The 19,531-nt window shown below is 45.6% G+C and overlaps 1 protein-coding gene across 1 annotated transcript in view; it reads right to left on the bottom strand.

Moving 5' to 3' along the window:
- Nucleotides 1-525: 525 nt before the first annotated feature.
- The window catches only part of XKR4 (XK related 4), a 309,890-nt gene continuing 290,884 nt past the window's right edge, over nucleotides 526-19,531 (bottom strand). Inside the window, exon 3 of the mRNA XM_040261231.1 lies at nucleotides 526-3,681. Within this exon, the coding sequence (XP_040117165.1) occupies nucleotides 2,735-3,681 (947 nt within the window). The 3' untranslated portion in view covers nucleotides 526-2,734. The remainder of the gene's footprint in view (nucleotides 3,682-19,531) is intronic.

Raw genomic sequence — 19,531 nt, 5'->3', positions numbered from 1 at the left:
GATGTCATTTCCTTAACAAGCTGTTTTGACTAAACCCTCACCTTTTAAGTATGTTGGATAACAGAGTATTTACAGTATTTGGTAAAATCACTGAAAATTTCAAACTTCTTGCACTCTCCTGACTGCATTCTCACTTTGAAGACAAAGCACAGCACAGCATTTTTTTTAGTCACACCGCGCTCATTTTGATTCTTCACCTGTTAAATGAAGGATCAAGTTGAGAAATAACTTAGGATTTACATGATTGAAGAGTGATGGGACCTGTTGTGTTTGTTGACTGACATTATCATCTGTGATTTACTCATGGAATCAAAGGGATAGTTCAACTGAGCAGTTTGGTTTCCAAAAGATCATTAATTATGAAGCTAATGACCCACGGGCTGGCACCAAAGTGAAGAATTTGCCAATATAATCATTTTTTCCCTTCTAGAGTGGGGAGTGGAATGTTTTTTGCCAATTCCTGGCAAGAAGAGCATCTTTCTGGGCCTTTCCTGGTGACCAGGTAACGTTTTCACATCTAAACCAAAGGTTATTATTTTTTAGTGGACTGCTGCTTGGAGGATCCATCATGGAGTACTAGGAAAATATGTCTACTGATAAAAATCATCTACTTTTTAAACACTGCCTCTGGACTTAGTACCAAAAAAAGTCCCAGTTCGAGCCCTCTGTCACTTGCTGTGGGTGTCATCATAGGGACGGCTGCCTCTGTACGACACAGTCATGACAGGTAGTGGCTCTAGAACTTGACTGTTTAAGTGAATTGGACAGTCCAGATAACTGAATAATTAACTGACATTTTTTTTAAAAAGTGACTTGACTAATATTTAGTGCATCAGTTGGGTAGATATAAAACTGGAAAAGGACGTTCAAGACATTGCCCACTGTGGTCAGGTTTGTCAATAAGAGATGGAAGAGTCATCACTTCCATCTTTGGTTTCCTGGGAAACATTGGCCAGTCTTGACAAGCCCTTTCTAGTTAAGCTGATTCTCTCGTCCCCTGATATTCTGATAGCACCCCTGGCCAGGTTCCTGGGGGCACCGACATGGCAAAGTAGGATGATCTTGCAAGAGACACGTGTTCTCGATCTGCTGAGGCAGGCAGATGGGATCTGTGGACCAGTTTCTACATCCCAAGTAATTATGATGCTTAAAGTATTTTAAACGATCCCAGGTCTATAAAAAAAGTGATGATGCCTATATGTATACCCTATATTTTTTATTACAAAAATATTGAAATAATCCATGAGTTATTCCACTCTGCACCAACTATAAAAAAATACTATCAAAGTTTGACCGGCACTTTTAATGCAACAAAAAGCACCATGACTGGGGGTGGGGGGGGGACACTGGGAACAGAAAGTGAGGAATGTTTACTTGCTGGACAGAGGTATTTAAAACCCAGAAGCTTGTTGTAAGAGTGGGACTTTACAAAATGACTGAAATACAGATCTTAGCTGGATCTAGTGATAAGCCCTCAATCAGTTCAGAAGGGTTTTCTCACAGCATATTCACTGCACCTGTGGGCTCATACTTACAAAAATGTGTCCCAAAGCCTCTAAAAGACACATCACTTTGACCTTGGGGGTAGGGGGAGAGGGGTCCTTTACACAGGGAGGACTTGACTGTTCGAGCACTCTTCTGCTTTGGTGGGGCTCATGCCACCCATGCTCAGCCATTCAGGGCTTTCCCCTCAGTCTCGTGTTGGATGGACTTTGGCACTAGAAGGGTGTGGCATGGCGTATTCTGAAATCCTGCCTGCCCGCCATCACATTCCTGCACCTGAACACTGGCCATCTCTCCCGCCACTCCGCCCTGACCTTCCCGTGTGAGCTGCACAGGCCAGGAAATCAGACATTCATTCTGCCTTTTGCTCCTGCTTCCTCTCCGTGGTTTTGTTACATTTTTTGCAACTGAATACTGCATCCTGATTATCACTGAACTTACATCACTAAGGTATCAAGCTCCTTGCTCTTGTCAGAAGCCATCCATGGGCTGCATAGGATTTCTATAATAGGAAATGTTCTCAACTGAAAATTTAAAACGAAAAAAAAAATCCTGATGTGTGTTGAAAACAAACCATTTCATCAATTCTAATACATGTGTAAACACACTTGGGTTTTCTGTCCATTGGGTAAGGTTTTCACATGAGGATGGTTTATGAATTCTTTCTAAGCTTCACTATATTTTTTTATTTGTTTTTTTTTTGTTTGTTTTTCTGGAGTCTTGAGGGATATGTTTTCTCTCTCTTTGTTTTCATATTCCTGCAGGAATCACAGCTTTGCATCAAGAGAAATCACCCAAACTATTTTGACAGAGGATTGGCATGTGTGTTACTGTGTGTGTACTCATGTGTGTATGTGTGATTCAGTATATTTTTATGCAAAGATCAGTTAACTCCATCCAAACACCCTACTGATTGGAGGCAGTATTTCCCATCACAACAGTACCCTTGGATGGATGTGCTGAAGATTGGGCTGGAGGGGTTGGCAGCAACAAGGAGTCCCACTGAGCTGGCCTGTTCCCTTCAGACGGAGTAGGAGGGTTTTGGGGCTGCTCTTTGAAAAGAGGCCAGCAGCAGGCAGTCTGCTGTCGGAGGGTCAGACACGCATCCGATGAGGGTCAAACTGGGAGTCTCACAGCCCATCGCCCTGCTCTAGGGGAGAGTTTCCTTATTGCCACAGCCCTGCTGTCACCCCTCTGTCTGGAGGTCGTGGCCCCTCCATGTCCTCTCGTTTTATAAAGTGGTCTCATACTCCAGCCGCTCCTGAATGAGAGCATCGTCTTTGTACTGCAGCCTTGGAGGAGATGGCGAACATTCAAAGGCTAAGATGGCCTTTCGGAGGCTTCGGTCCAAAACGTGTCTCTCCCACGCTGGGTACCTATTCCTGAACAGGTCAATCTTAATGACGGATTCTTCAATCCGTGGTGGGCGAGAGGATGGGGTGGATGGGGCCGTGGGCCTCACCTGAAAGACAGGGACACACCCATCTCGCTCTGCGAATTTCTGGTCGCGGTCGCCGGCGACACTGCGGTTGTTGGAGATGGACCGCAAGGTGCTCGTGGCCACGTCTGGAGGCAGAGCGAAGGCAGCAGAAGGGTCCTCACAAGCACAGCTTGGTGATTGCCCAAATCGGGGTCCGTTGGGGTGAAAGAAGGCATAATACATCAGCATAAAAACCACGCCGGTTAAGAAGCTGCTGAAGACCACACACAGCGCCGGGATGGCAAACGCGTCCGCGATCTGGGGGGCCTTGTAGAGGTACCAGAGGGCACTCAAGGCTGTGTTTTCCAGAAGGATCACGAAATAGTAAATGAAGAGCCTGCAGCGTGTCCTGCCTTCCTTGACATTGAACCAGCTGAAGATGTAGATAATCCCCACCACCATGTCGAACACGATCTCCTCCCACTTGGTGATGCAGAACTCTGTCTCACAGTGGACGATCCAGAAGGTCATGACGCACCAGTGAAGGACGATGAAGATCCCAAAGTAGAGCTGGAAAACCGAGGCGAAGAGGGCGAAGGTGATGACCCTGGCCGCGATGGTGAAGAAGTGCCAGCAGAACTGGATGACCACCGCCATGTAGCTGATGGGCTTCTTGTCATCCCGAGAGTCCCGGAGGGCCTTCTGGTAGGAGGCCAAGGCCCAAGCCAGGGATACCAGGGAGGCTGCCGCTGTGAAACCTACAAAGGCAAGCGGGAAGACAAGCTGTCAAAGGTGCGATACACTGGAAAGGAGTCACATGGGGCTGGGGGTTTGGGACAGGCTAGCTTCCACCGCTGCAAAGCTCTTCATTTCTCTGAGTTTTAGCTGGACTGTAGATGGGACTCCTAGGATCTGTCCTCCATGGTCCCCCACCATATGGAGAAGACATGGAGCTGATGAGAATGCTACTCAGGATGAGAGTGGGATGTGGGGGCTGGAAACGGGGAGGGGTGTTAGCTTCCTGTGTATTCAGCAAAAACAGATTCCGGAGGTCGTTTTGTTTGGTGGGAATATAACTGTGGACTGCATGTTGATAGAACTGGGTAGCTGTTTCAACTTTGCCACTGATGACCTCCATGACTTTGGACAATTATTTAAATTGGCATCCTCATTTAGGTGGATAATCTCCAAGGTTCCTTGTCAGCTCTGGGATGCTGTGATTGAAAGGAACTAATAATCACAGGAAAGGGGAGGGGCTAGTTGGTTACCTTTCTGTTTCTAAACAGGAATAAATGTAGCTCAGTCCCCAAAGAAAGTCAATTATTTCTTGAAAATAAGGCAAGGAGTCTGTGGGGTCTCCCTGGCCATGTTTCTTGTGGCACCTGGTGTGCTCCCTGCCCTCATGTGATCTGGGACTCTTTCTACAGTTTCTTTCTGCTTCAAAGAAGAAATGTCTGCTCACTGTCACTCATCTTGCAGTCTTTCACATATTAAACATTGTGCAGAAATCACTTATCAACCGCTTTTCTTATTAGGCAGTGAGCCTGTTTAGTTAGTATTCTGCCTAAAAGTATCTTTCCAGATAAAAAATTATTCTTACTGCTTCCCTCCACTCCTGCTCCACCTTCTACACTTGAAACATCACCTTCGTGGTCTTGATGTGGAGAAGGCTCTTCTAAAACACACCACCTCCTTCAGGAGGGAGGGAGAATTCCACGTTGTCACTGAAAGGTCAGATCAGTCTGCCCTGCAACTAGTTTATTAATAACCAGCCGTAGCACGAGCTGTAACAATACTTATGTATGTGTGTGTTCTCGGTTTTATCTGACTCTTTGTGACTCCATGGACTGTAGGCCAACAGGCTCCTCTCTGTCCATGGGATTCTCCAGGCAAAAATACTGGAGTGGGTTGCCATGCCCTTCTCCAGGGGATCTTCCTGACCCAGAGATTGAACCCAGGTCTCTTGCATTGCAGGCAGATTCTTTACCATCCGAGCCACCTGAGAAGCCCAAACAGTGGAAAACCAGGATTGACCACTTGGGCTCATCCATTTAGTTTTCTTTAATCTAGAATGTTTCCACAGGCTTTCTTTGTCTTTTATCACTGGACAGTTTTTGAAGAGTACATTACCTAAAGAAAAGAAAGAAAGAAGGAAGGAAGGAAGGCAGGAAGGAAGGGCTTCTAAATACAGTCAGAACCACAGGAAGAGATATGAAAAATTTTGCACGACTCTTCATTGCTCTTCTCTTCTGCTTTTGCAGTTTCAGTCTGAGCTGCAAATGCCAAAACATTATGAAATAAAATCTGTTCTCCGTTGTGTTGTTTGTGGCCTGGGCATAAACAAGAATTCTTGGAAAAACCCAGAGAATGCTTTATGTAGATTTATAGCCTAATTCTCTAGATGTAGGAGGTTCAGGGAACGGAACCACGCACTCTAAACAGAGTGAGACTCTTTCCCTCTCCTTAAGGAATACAGAACGGCAGCCCTCCTAGCCCCCTCAACCTCACCACAGGCCAGCCAAGGGTTGGTCACAGGGTTAGGACCCATGTTCACAACCGAACTGAAGCTAGTGAGAAAGAGCTTTTTCAAAAAGCTGTTATTGTGTAAAATTTCAAGCATATACAATAGCAGAAAGAATCACAGAACAGATAAACCCTGCATGAACAGTCAACTCAAGGGCCTGAATTCTGAAATTCTTCCCGAGGGAAGTGCGAGTTTTGGTCGGCAGGGGGCGCCTCTTGACAGCACCTCGACGGGCGATTTCGTGAATCTTCCTGATGCTTTGTCTTCCTTTACTGGGAGACAGAAGAGCTGGGCTGGGGCCTGATGTTTTCTCCGCTCTTCCTGGGAAGCCTGGCCTGGTGGCTCTCGGCCCGACTTCCTCTGGCTAAGTCGGCCCCCCAGCCACCCTGCCAGGTTTCCCTCTTCTAGGAAGACAGAAAATGCTGTGCTCAAACTTGGAAAAAAAAAAAAAAAAAACCACACCCACTTCTCAATGAGAATTTCAGCGTCATTCCTTTCCGTAGGGAAGCCAGTCCCGATCCCTAACCTGAATCCAGCCCCTGCCCCCACCCGCCAACAAGTGCACACCACACACCCTGCACTCCGCACACTTTGAAGCACTCAGGGAAACAGAGACCCAAAGGGAGGCTAAGTAACTTGCCTGAGCTGATGTGACTAGCAAAGTAAAGCAGGCACCCAAATTCATAGATTCCAAACTGTGCACCATGCCCACAGACTGGCATCGGATTGGGGTCCATGACAGGTGAGAAGACGTATAGACTAGTGTGTGTGTGAGGTGGAGAACCCCAGGGCTAACAACCTCGAGGGGTCAAGGTGACCCCGGAGTGGTGCCGCCTCTCAGGTTCTGACTCTGAGGGCTCCTCTCACACCTGCTCCTTCAGGCTCCCTTTGAACATGCTTGTTCCCAGGTCAAAGGGTCCCATCTGGGGCTTTTCACAAAGTGACCAGAAGCACAAGCTCCTAGAAGGAAAACCAGGCCTTTTTCATCTTCACATTTTCTGGACTAAAACAGTCCTCCTAATTTTCCTGATTTTTCTTTGGCTGTACTGTGAGGCTTGTGGGATATTAGTTTCCCTCCCAGAGGTCGCACTCAGGCACTGGGCAGTGAAACCGTGGATTTCTAACCACTGGACCTGGATTTTTATCTGTGGAAAAATGTTGCCCAATTCAAGCAGATTATAGAGCAAAGAGTAGCAGGTCATGAAACCAGAATGGTTTCAGCATGCTTAGAGCTTGTCTCTTAGTTACAGATATAAAAGCCGGAGATCCACTTGGCTGGCCTCTTTATCGAATTCACCTAGTTGAAAGAGTATAATAACTGAAAAAAACATAAAACCACCTATGCTGTGATCTTTGTGGAATGAGGTGAAGCAAAGAAAAGTCGTATGAACTCCACTGGGTCTAAGATGTTCGAAATCTCCTTGCATGGAAACCATTTTATCTCTTTTTAAAACCTTGTAATAGTTCTGATTAAAAATATTTAAATGCTTTAATATGTTTAATTTCAGTAAGGATACGCATTCTCCTAGTAATCCATCCCAAGGAGTTCAGCTTCTTTGCAAGGCAAATTGTAAGGCTGCTAAGGAGTTGATAAGAGAAATACTGAATGGAAATTTAAAAAAATATTTTACTATGAAAGCAGTTGAAGAAAGTTGTGGGAAGAACCAAAGTGTCTTCTTCTCTTTAAGACAGTGAAAAGGAATTTCTTCAAAAAAATTTTTAATTGGGAGATAATTGCTCTACAATATCGTGTTGGTTTCAGCCATATGTCAACATGAATCAGCCATATGTATGTATGTATGTATATACATATAGGTCCCCTCCCTCTTGAAACTGCCTCCTACCTCCCACCCCATCCCACCTCTCTAGGTTGTCACACAGCACTGGGTTGAGTGCTCTGTATCACACAGCAAACTCCCACTATCTATTTTACATATGGTAATATACATGTTTCCATGCTATTCTCTCAACTGGGATTTCCTTCTGAATGGAGAAAACACAAGTTAGGTGATATCGCAGAGCTGCAGCCCATTTCAATTTTTAAATTATCTTTAGATTAAAAAAAAAAAGTCCCAGAAAAGCAAGCATTCCGTGTGTAAGAATTTGAAAACATCTAATGCTATTTCTCTTGGGAAAAAACATTCTGTACTTAGGAGAAGGCGAGGAGTCTTCTTTGTACAATATTACAAACTTCAACCTATATTTACATTGAACATAAAAAGATGATAGATGACTACTCAAAAGACATAAAATAGGGCTTCCCTGGTGATTCAGTGGTAAAGAATCTGCTTGCCAAAGCAGGAGACACAGGTTTGATCCCTGGTCTGGGAGGATCCCACATGCAGTGGAGCAACTAAGCCCGTGCATCACAGCTACTGAGTCCACGCGTGGCAACAACTGAGGCCCAGGTGCCTAGAGCCTGTGCTCTGCGGCCAAAGAAACCATGGGAATGAGAAGCCCACCACCCACAGCTAGAGAGCAGCCCCCTCTCGTCACAACTAGAGAACACTCTGAGCAGCAGTGAAGACCCAGCGCCGCCAAAAATAAATACATGGATATTAATTAAAAAGAAATATCCAATGCCAATGTTTAAAAAAGACACAAAATAAGTAATCTGCGATCCCCAGTAGAGTTAAATTTTCCTTTACGTGAACGTGAAGTCGCTCAGTTGTGTCCGACTATTTGTGACCCCATGGACACCAGGCTCCTCCGTCCATCGGATTTTCTAGGCAAGCGTACTGGAGTGGGTTGCCATTTCCTTCTCCAGGGAATCTTCCCAACACGGGGATTGAACCCAGGTCTCCCACATTAACCTGGGGATCGAACCCAGGTCTCCCGCATTATAAACAGACGCTTTACCGTCTGAGCCACCAGGGAAGTCCTTCAGAGTCAGTTTATTTTCCACACCATTAATTTTTTTTATCATCACTCTCTTTTTTCCTTAAAGTTTTTCTCTGCTAGGGGGCTTAGTGAGGGCAAAATGAAAAGAAATAATGGTAGGGACCTAACAGAAGCAGAAGATATTAAGAAGAGGTGGCAAGAATACACAGAAAAACTATACAGAAAAGATCTTCATGACCCAGATAATCATGAAGGTGTGATCACTCACCTAGAGCCAGGCATCCTGGAATGTGAAGTCAAGTGGGCCTTAGGAAGCATCACTACAACCAAAGCTCGTGGAGGTGATGGAATTCCAGTTGAGCTCTTTCAAATCCTGAAAGATGATGCTGTGAAAGTGCTGCACTCAATATGCCAGCAAATTTGGAAAACTCACCAGTGGCCACAGGACTGGAAAAGGTCAGTTTTCATTCCAATCCCAAAGAAAGGCAATGCCAAAGAAAGCTCAAACTACCACACAATTGCACTCATCTCACACGCTTGTAAAGTAATGCTTAAAATTCTCCAAGCCAGGCTTCAGCAATACGTGAACCGTGAACTTTCAGATGTTCAAGCTGGTTTTGTAAAAGGCAGAGGAACCAGAGATCAAATTGCCAACATCTGCTAGATCATTGAAAAAGCAAGAAAGTTCCAGAAAAACATCTATTTCTTTATTGACTATGCCAAAGCCTTTGACTGTGTGGATCGCAATAAACTGTGGAAAATTCTGAAAGAGATGGGAATACCAGACCACCTGACCTGCCTCTTGAGAAACCTGTATGCAAGTTTAGGAAGCAACAGTTAGAACTGGACATGGAACAACAGACTGGTTCCAAATAGGAAAAGTAGTACATCAAGGCTGTATATTGTCACCTTGCTTATTTAACTTATATGCACAGTACATCATGAGAAAAGCTGGGCTGGAGGAAGTACAAGGTGGAATCAAGATTGCCGGGAGAAATATCAATAACCTCAGATATGCAGATGACACCACCCTTATGGCAGAAAGTGAAGACGAATTAAAGAGCCCCTTGATGAAAGTGAAAGAGGAGAGTGAAAAAGTTGGCTTAAAGCTCAACATTCAGAAAACTAAGATCATGGCATCCAGTCCCATCACTTCATGGCAAATAGATGGGGAAACAGTGGAAACAGTGTCAGACTTTATTTTTCTGGGCTCCAAAATCATTGTAGATGGTGATTGCAGCCATGAAATTAAGAGACGCTTACTCCTTGGAAGGAAAGTTATGACCAACCTAGATAGCATATCGAAAAGCAGAGACATTATTTTGCCAACAAAGGTCCGTCTAGTCAAGGCTATGGTTTTTCCAGTGGTCATGTATGGATGTGAGAGTTGGACTATAAAGAAAGCTGAGTGCCGAAGAATTGATGCTTTTGAACTGTGGTGTTGGAGAAGACTCTTGAGAGTCCCTTGGACTGCAAGGAGAACCAACCAGTCCATCCTAAAGGAGATTAGTCCTGAATATTCATTGGAAGGACTGATGTTGAAGCTGACACTCCAATACTTTGTCCACCTCATGCAAAGAGTTGACTCATTGGAAAAGACCCTGATGCTGGGAAAGATTGAGGGCAGGAGGAGAAGGGGACAACAGAGGATGAGATGGTTGGATGGCATGACCGACTTGATGGACATGGGTTTGGGTGGACTCCGGGAGTTGGTGATGGACAGGGAGGCCTGGTGTGCTGTGGTTCATGGGGTCGCAAAGAGTTGGACACTACTGAGTGACTGAACTGAAGTGAAAGAGGAGGAAACAAGGACAGCGCCAGGTGACCTTCTCTCACCTGCAAAAAGAGACACAGATGGACAAGAGCAAAATGAAAATAATAATTTAAAAAATCCTGATATGTACCAAACATTGCTCTGCGGCTGGCCTTCCACACTCATTATTCCATTTATTCCTCACAGCATCACTCCCTCGATGTAAGTATCGTTGCCCATTTTACAGATGAGGCAACTGAGGCTCAGAGAGTGAAATATTCTCACCAAGGGGCAGCAAACATTTCTGTAAATATAAGAAGTACTTTGGGTTTTGCAGGCCCTGGCTCTCTGTCAGAAGCATTCAGCTTTGCCCTTGTAGGGAGAAAACAACCATAGACAAGAGTTAAACAGAAGAAAAGCAGGCCGTGGGCTGAATTTGGTCCAGGGGCCTTCATATTCCAACCCCTCGGCTGACCCGGGGACACAGTTTGAACAAGGAGCAGGGTTAGGATTTATACCCACATTTTTTCTGACTTTAAACTCCTCATACTCTTCCCTACACTCACTGAAACGTTCTGGGCCACTGACGAAAGCTGGCCCCTTTGGGGACCCTTTCTGAAGTGGTTTTAGGTGCTTACTGTCTGAATGAAAGCCCGAGGCCCTTTCACCATCCACCCAAGCAAGGAAAGAAGTGAAAGTCACTCAGTCGTGTCCGACTCTTTGCGACCCCATGGACTATACAGTCCATGGAATTCTCCAGGCCAGAATACTAGAGTGGGTAGCCTTTCCCTTCTCCAGGGGATCTTCCCAACCCAGGGATCAAAGCCAGGTCTCCCACATTGCAGGCGGATTCTCTACCAACTGAGCCACAAGGGAAGCCCAAAGAAACAAGCCCACAGGTAAGTGTGACTGTAGCCTGTCTGTGCACAGGATGACATCTGTGCATGAACACACCCACTGAAGGTCAACTGTAAAGTCATCTAAGAAGGAGCACAAGTGCCATGCCTCCACAGGCTTGCTCATTTTCAGGGAAGCAGGCTGTTCAGTCGCTAAGTCAAGTCCGACTCTTTGCGACCCCATGGACTGCACCTGGGGTTTGCTCAAACTCATGTCCATTGAGTTGGTGATGCTCTTTAACTTCTGCCCACCCCTTTCTCCCTTTGTCTTCAATCTTTCCCAGCATCAGGGTCTTAAGCAAGTAGCCCTTCGCAAGGGCAAGACGGCGCCCTGGTCTAGGCTGGCCCCCACCCATGGAAATACCAGCTCCTGCACTTGGCCATGCCTCAGCCATACCAGCCGCAGCATCTGAGACAGAGTCTGTGGCGGTTTCTCTTCCCTTGCGTCTCAAGGTACTTCTGCAGCCTGCCATGCGTGTAAATGTGATGGCCACAAATCACCTGCCAGTGTCACCAGTATTGACAGTCACTGGCCTATTTAGAAGGATCTGTGATCAGGGCATCCGTGGGAGAGTGACAGAGTCTGGGTCCCTGGGGTTTATAATCAAGTGTTAATTCTAATGAAGGCTACTGTCTACTCACCCGCATTCAGAGTTATTCATGCTTAGAGGACTTGGAAGGGGGCCCAGAGGATGCAAAACTGGTGACACTAACCCAGGGAAAATAAAATGAAGAAGAATGAGGTGTGCTGGGGGTGGCAGGTGGCCGTGGCAGGTGGGCGGCATGGTTGCAGCACAGCCAAGGATCTGTCAGGGGAGGGGCACTGGCATGTGACGTTCACGATGACGTAAGTTGGCATCAATATTTGTGCTGATGGACCCTAAGACCCGAGCTCTTTTCTGGTAGAAGGCTCTGCCTGTATGGGGTAGAAGGAGATGAAAAGAATGTCCCTGATGGAAGAGGGTCCCAAGGAGAGACCTGGGAGGACACACCAGTCAGCCCGGGTGTGAACACATGTGCTTGGTGCCATCGTCCAAAGATAAAAGGATAACAGGTTTGCAACCTGCATCCCAGGCCCAAGTGCTCCCCTGCTCCCCTCCTATGTCTCCCTCTCCACTCCATCCTCATACAAACATTGACACTTATGAAGTGCCAGGTGCTGAGGACACAAATGCAGGTTCCTAAAGGCACAGCAGGTCAGTGTGGGAAGCGGACGCTGCTCCAACCTGTGAGCGGAGCGTGGAGGAGAAACAGCCTGTGCCCTGGGAGAGGCAGCCCAGCCACAAACCAGAGCTGAAGGTGCAGCTGAGGCTGAAGTTGGGGTGTTTGGGGAGTGCAGAGCTGGCCAGGGCAGTCAGGAGACTGTGGTTATGACATACCAGACAGGAGAACGTGGGCCTCAGGGAGTCAGGGACACCTTTAGTAGCCTCCTGGGCAGGTGCCTGTGGGCCTTGAGTGGTAGGATGACATACCCAGCTGAGGTGGGTGACCTGGCAACACTATCCTGGAGGGGCAGTGGTGAAAATAGGGGAAATTCTCTGCCCGCTGGCCCTGAATCTCTGGGCCAGTTGCTCATTACGCCTGTTCTTCACAGGTTTGAGTGAGAGTCAGTGAATTGGGGTTCTTTATTTTGTGAACAGAAAACCTTCTATATAAATATGATTAGCTGTTTCAAGGCTTAGCTTTCCTCTTAATTTTTCTCCCTTTTGCCTCCTCCCCAGGAGCTCTTTCATACCTGGACTCAAAGGAGGTCTCCCTGGAGGAAGGAGAATAAGAGGTACAATCTATATGATAAAGACTTTTTTTCTTTTTACAGATATGAAAGCAATTCTTTTGATAGGATATCATTTCTAAAAGTCACTTGGAAATAGGAGGAAAATTAGTTGGCATTATTTACATAGGTGGAATATGTACACCATTTTATTCAGATTAAAAGCTGATAAAATAGCAGCTGCTCAACTGAAGGAAGGAGGGGAGGTGGTAATATGGTGTCAGGGATGCAGGAATGTCTGGGACAGGATCAGGTTTCTGTGGCCGAGTCTTGGGAAAACCCAGGTGACAGGGATGGGGCTGGTCAGAGCATTTCCCTGAAATGTGTACAAGAAAGGAGCCTTCCTGAAGGAGGGGGGCTCGGCCCTGAGCCAGGCAGGCCCTCCCAAGGATGGAGAGGAGGTGGGGGAGGAGAGGATGTTGGGCTTCCTGAGAAAGACCAGGACCAGGAGGGGAGCAGACTGCAGCCCCCAGACCCAGCCAAGGCCCTCGGAAGGACACCCAACACTTCATTTATCTGCTTTCAATTGCTGATTGCTTCTATCCCCTGCCTTCATTCCCTAACAATTTCTGGTAGAAATGGATGCCCTTTAAAATAAAAGGCCTTTTACTGTAAGCTGTAGATTTCTCTAAAGATCACCAGTGTCCATTTGTGGGGTTCCCACAGACTTCAAGGAAAAGGGCTGCCTTTTCGGCAGGTGGGGGTGGGGGCTGGAACCCCCAGCTTCTGCCCTCACTTCCCAGTGCCCTGCCCTTTGGGTTGCCTCAGTTTTGCTCTGTCAATCCAAAGGCCACACCTTGTGCTGGAACCATATTCTAATGCAGCAATAAGTGCAAGCTGGATGAGGCCTTTCTGGGTGATTTACAAAAAAAATGCCTCAATCCTCCAAGGACTCCGATGTGCAGCATTATCTATTCTCACGACTGGACTGGTTGGGAGAAAGCCCACCCGCTGGGACCTGAGGGGCGCACAGGAGCGCAAAGCCTGGGAGCACCCACCTCACAGCCTCAGTATCACTCAGCCTCTCGGGGATCACGGTCCTCCCTGCTGGCCAGCGGTGGGACCCTCTGTGCTTCTGTGTGTGTGTGTGTGTGTATCCACGTTCAGTCGCTAAATCGTGTTGGACTTTTTGCCACCCCAAGGACTGTAGCCCACAAGGCTCCTCTGTCCATGGAGTTCTCCAGAGAAGAATGCTGGAGCGGGTTGCCATTTCCTTCTCCAGGGGCTCTTCCCTTCTCAGAGATGGAACCCACATCTCCTGCACTGGCAAGTGGATTCTTTACCACTAGCCACCCTATGGGCTCAAGTTGAGAACCCTCAGGGAGACCCCAGTCCAGCTGTCTTGAATCTTTCGGGTTTCTGACCCACGTCTTGGCCTGAACCTCCATCAGGATTCCCCCATGGACTGTTCTGTGATGCCTACCTGAATCACTCACTTTGGAAAGCCCGTCCTGCCTCTCCCCATGGGTTACAAGCTTCACTTCTGTGCTCCATTCCTGCCTGGCATACAGCTTGATTTCGATTTTCGAGTTGTTCACTAACCTTTCTCTTTTTGTGAGATCCGTGAAGGTAGAGACTGAGTCCTATTCCTTGTTATACTCCCAGAGACTTTGAAAATGCCTAGCACACTTGAAAATTACTTGATAAATTGTGCTGAACTGAATTGAACTGAACCTGGAGATGTTCTAAATTGGGGTATGGCGTGGTTGCTGTTCTTGACTGTAAGGAAGAGACACAAATGACCTGGATCTGGGGCTGTTTCTTAGTGTCCCAGGGCTGAACTTACCCTGAGGCACAGACTAGGGCACAGAATCATTGAGATTCCAGTGTGCATTCCCTCCCTAACCAAGGCAGGTCCCTATTGAACAGAAGTAAATTAAATGCATGCCATAACCAGGTGTAAAGGTTTTTCAATTAGGATTTTGTATGCTAGCAAGCAGGAAAAAAACAATTTCCCTAGACAGAGACTTTTAAATAGAAATGACCAATTCCAGATTCAAGGCTTTCTCTAAGTCTTCTAAAATTGGCCAGAAGAAATAATTTTAAACTTTCTAAAATACCTAGAGGGGTGATTTTGATTGTATTAAGGATACTTAAGTCTGAGTTCTCAGCAAAAACTCTGGGATTATACATGTCTCAGAATTTGTCAACTAGTACAATACAAAGAACTGTGCAATTTGGAGATACTGATATGTAAGTGGTCTGATATTCATGACATTTACAAGATCACTCTGAAAAAACCAATTTTGGTTTGAGTGATAAACTTGTAAAAAAGACTTGAAACAGATAGTTATAAAATAAACATAACTAAGTAAATTATTAATAGTGAATAAGGAAAAAAGAAGAGTGACACCACAACCCTAGACTAATATTATTATTATAATAGAGCACTTAAATTTATCTCTGAGCTTCCAAGATGCCAGTTAAAAAAGTGAGTTAGATAATTTTAAAAATGAGTTATAATTAATTAAATATAAATTAATTGTAATATTAATATATAAATATATACTCAATAATATTAATTAATAGTTAAATAATTCTCACTGTTGGAGAAAAGGAAGTAGTATTTGTCCTGGTAAAATATTCCTAATATTTTCCACTGCCCTTCTCATGGGTTTCCATTATAAGCCTTGCAGACATCTAAGACAGCTTAAACACACAGTAGGTCTCTTTTGCATGGACTTTTCTGCTCAGGAAAGGAGAAAGGGCAGATTGGACCCAAGATCTGAATTAAGCAGGGCATGAAGCCAGCTTTTATCAGACATTAGTAGGGAAAGGGGATGGAAATCATGGACTGATAATGAAGCAGTGTGTATGGAATATGGCCTCAACTCTGCCAAAAAGATGGGATTTTTAAACAAAATCAGTCTTCTCTGCAAGGTGGAAGACGGGGGTTGGCCCTTCTGAGGTTGGAACAGGGTTATTGATCAGACACTGAGAGAAGGCAGGCAGAGAAGAAGAGCCTGCTGCAGCTGCTGAGGGTAGTGATTGGACAAGGCCTTGCAGAACAGGCCTACTGTGCATGTGTGACTCTCAGCTGTTCCTTCTAACTGAGGCCTCGAGTGAGGACACTTGCAGCTGGTATGTGATTTCCATCCACTGTGAGCCCTTCAGTCCCATCTATTTGGTCTTCAGACAGTAGAGACCCCACACCAGCTCAGCAGTCCGTCTTCTGCATTACCCACTTTCCTAAGCCCCCAGGATGCCCTGTGGTTTAGCAGAAATGCATCTGCATTTTATGTATTCATAGCAGGGGGAGCACGAAAACTCTTATTAGGATACAGCTATGCTTTGGGATGACAATGGTATTTTGCCCTTAAATTGTTCCAGGGCTATGAAAGGGCCTACTGGTCTGTTGAAAATAAATATCAGTTGCACAAATCCATATTGGATAGTGTACACTCTTCATGACTAAATAATATGATAGCCCTGGGCACAGTTGCTTAAAAAGATTCTAACACAAAACAATCCTGTGAGCTTTAATTCAACAAAGTTGGAGGATACAAAATCAACAAGTAAAACCCAGTTGCCTTTCTCTACACTAACAAAGTATCACCTGAAAAGGGGAGGAGGGTTGCTGAGCTATTGTACAGAGTTTCCATTTGGGAAGATGAGAAAGTTCTGGGGAAGGAAGATGGGGATGGTTGCACAAAAGTGTGAATGGACTTAATATCACTGAAACAAACACTTAAAAGTGGTTGCTGCTGCTACTGCTGCTAAGTCGCTTCAGTCGTGTCCGACTCTGTGCGACCCCACAGACGCCAGCCCACCAGGCTCCGCTGTCCCTGGGATTCTCCAGGCAAGAACACTAAAAGTGGTTACCATGGTACATTTCATGTTTTGTGGTTTTTATCACAATAAAAACAATCAGGTGCTGTTCTGAGCTAAACTTAATCGTTAAAGCAGAAGTTGCACGGAATACCCTGAGTGTTGCACCTTGTCTGTTTCACTTAACTCATTACCTGTAAGGACCTAAGAGTTAACTGGGTTGGAGACTCATGTAATTCCACCTTGCCAGCACATGCCTGTGGGGTGAATAGCTGTTCCTGGCTACCTGTGGGAATGTGTGGTAGAATGGCAAGAAATTGGGTTTGGGACTTCTGTTTAGACTAAAAAATTGAATGCTAGGTCTGCCCTTGTGAATCCTGCAGCACGTGAAGTTTCAGTTTTCTTAAAACCAGGTTGGGGCCTTCCCTGGTGGCCCAGAGGTAAAGAATCTGCCTGCAATGCAGAAGACGTGGAGATGCGGGTTCAATCCCAGAGTCAGGAAGATCCCCAGGAGAAGGAAATGGCTACCCGCTCTAGTGTTCTTGCTCTGAAAATCCCATGGACAGAGGAGCCTGGCAGGCTACAGCCCACGAGGTCTCAAAGAATCAGACTAAAAACAGTAGCAACAACTTGGGCGGGTTAGATGAGGTTGTAAATACAAATGCAACTAGTATGTGCCTGTGGGCACCAGAGGGTGCAGCAAACATTTGTGTCCTTCTGTTTCATAAGTGATGAGTCTTCCCATGTGAGGGAATGATGCCCCAGCCATGCGATTTGCACAGGTTAGTGGTGGGAGAAGACAGGAGAGTGGTTTTGGTGGTTTGCATAACGGTGTCCTATGGTTAGCTAAACTGTACAGTCCTGGATGACAAGGACTGGCTGTCTTTGTCTTTCATCTAAGACATGCTGCTTAGTACATGCTTAGAGGATAATGCATGAATTTTGTCAACGTGGCAAAAATAAGCATCAAAATGGTATTCACTGAGCTTTGAGGACAGGGAGGAAAAAATAGGTCATCTGGACTCTTAGGAATAGAATATGACTTTCAGTACCAGGAAAGATAATGCTTTAGGCTTGTAGAAATCTGGAGAAAAATTAAAGCTAGGAAAAAAAGGGAGCTCAAGGATTAAGAACTTATTCATCTTTTTCCTCTTGCTGCAATGTTTCCATTTCTTCTAGTGTTTTGGCCCAATTTTCAGGAGCAGATGCTTTTTCCAGAGCCTCTGACCAACTTGCTCTGAAACAGTCCCTCCCTCTCCTGGAGCCTTCAGGGCTTATATTTTGGGTGGTCACAGCTTTTCTTCTCACCTTGAATCTCAAATTCTAGATGGAAGAACTGAAAGAAGAAAATGCATGCTATCAAATATTTGATGCTGACTTTTATAATTTTTTTCTTCCTTCTTACTTTCAAGAGATACGCACACTCTATTTCCTACAGAGATGAAGAAGGCACAGGGATGGATAAACTCAAAAACTGGAGGAAAGTCTCTGGGCTCCATCCAGATTCCAGCGGTAGTCCAAAGAAAACAAACTCAGAAAGAAGACCTGTACTCTGGAGATGGAGAACAGCTGGATATTCAGCCAATCACTGTGTCAATACATAATTAGAGTCTAAATTAGTGCCATTAGTGCAGGATGGCTCTCTCTGCCACCACTGCCATCAGTCATTTCGAATGAGCCCCACCACCTTTGCAAGTCTCAGCGTCTGGCCTGCTGGGTCCTGGGGCTCAACCTACAATAGGTCACTGCAGACACAGAAGGTGAGCTCTCTCTACTTGTTAACTGACCATCTTTCTAGAATACTTTCCAAGTTCTTGTAAATTTGTAAACAAACAAACAAACAAACAAACAAACAAACAAAGGTATTTTACCAGTCATTATATTCTTGCCTGGAGAATCCCATGGACAGAGGAGCCTGGCAGGCTACAGTCCATGGGGTCGCAAGAGTTGGACAAGACTTAGTGACTAAACCATCACATTTTTTCAAAGATGAAGCCTTCTGGAGCTGAAAAACTCTGCTCCTAGAGTCCCAAGGACTAACCAGGGCACGACTCCTGGTAGGCAGGAAATGCTTTTCAGAGAGCAAGAAGGACAATAATTGAGAGAAGGTTGCCTTAATTTAAGGAACATGTTAATAACTCATTTCTTTAATGAACCTCTACACTCCAGGCATTTGAAATAATGATAATGACTCCTTGATCTCAAGTAATAGTATTTTCAGTGTTTTTAAAAAATATGTTAGTGCAGACTGTGGTTTGATATTTTTTACATGTGGTGTTTAACCTTTGTGCCTGTAGTTTCTATAAGATTACTATATAGAAATCAATCAACACCTCTCTGGTTTCTGAAGATATTAAAGTTTTCTTATCTAAACAAAAGATGACCAAATTTTTTTTAAAAGACAGTATTTTATCTTATGTTTGATTCAAATATCAGTAGATAAATTTGCGGAGGCTTATTCATGGCCAGTGAAGTCTTCTTTCTCAGGCTAAGTTTTGCCACCTGGGAAGGAGGTTCTGAGCATGGTCTGGTAGGCACGCTGCCTGGGTTGAATCCTGGTGCTGAGACCTTAGCAAGTCACCTCCCATCTCGGAGCCTCTACTTTCTCGTCTACAAAATGGGCGTTCAGTTATTCAGCACATTTTCACAAATACTTACTTGCAAGTTTCCTAGTGTTGGGATGGAGCAGTAAGAAAACCGAGCGTGCTCTGCTTTTCTAGAACTTCGGATTTATGGGGGGAGGATGCCACACACACAGAATCACGACGGCGAACGTTTTCTGAAGAAAAGTAAGCCGGGGAAGAGGGCTGGGGAAGGATGGATGGGGAGGCTGGTTTTTCAGCATGAGTGGGAAGCCCCATCCACGCGCCCTCCCGCCCCCAGAATGCCATTTGGCAGAGCCCCTGGAGACGTCTGGGCTTCACAGGCGGCGCTAGTGGCAAAGAATCCGCCCGTCAATGCAGGAGGCAAAAGAGACAAGGGTTCTATTTCTGGGTCGGGACGGTCCCCTGGAGGAGGAAATGGCAACCCACTCCACTATTCTTGCCTGGAGAAT

Source organism: Oryx dammah, unplaced genomic scaffold, assembly GCF_014754425.2.
Source record: "Oryx dammah isolate SB20612 unplaced genomic scaffold, SCBI_Odam_1.1 HiC_scaffold_19, whole genome shotgun sequence".
Taxonomy (NCBI): Eukaryota; Metazoa; Chordata; class Mammalia; order Artiodactyla; family Bovidae; genus Oryx; species Oryx dammah.
The sequence above is the reverse complement of the archived record's forward strand: the minus strand, read 5'-3'. Positions and strand labels throughout refer to the sequence as shown.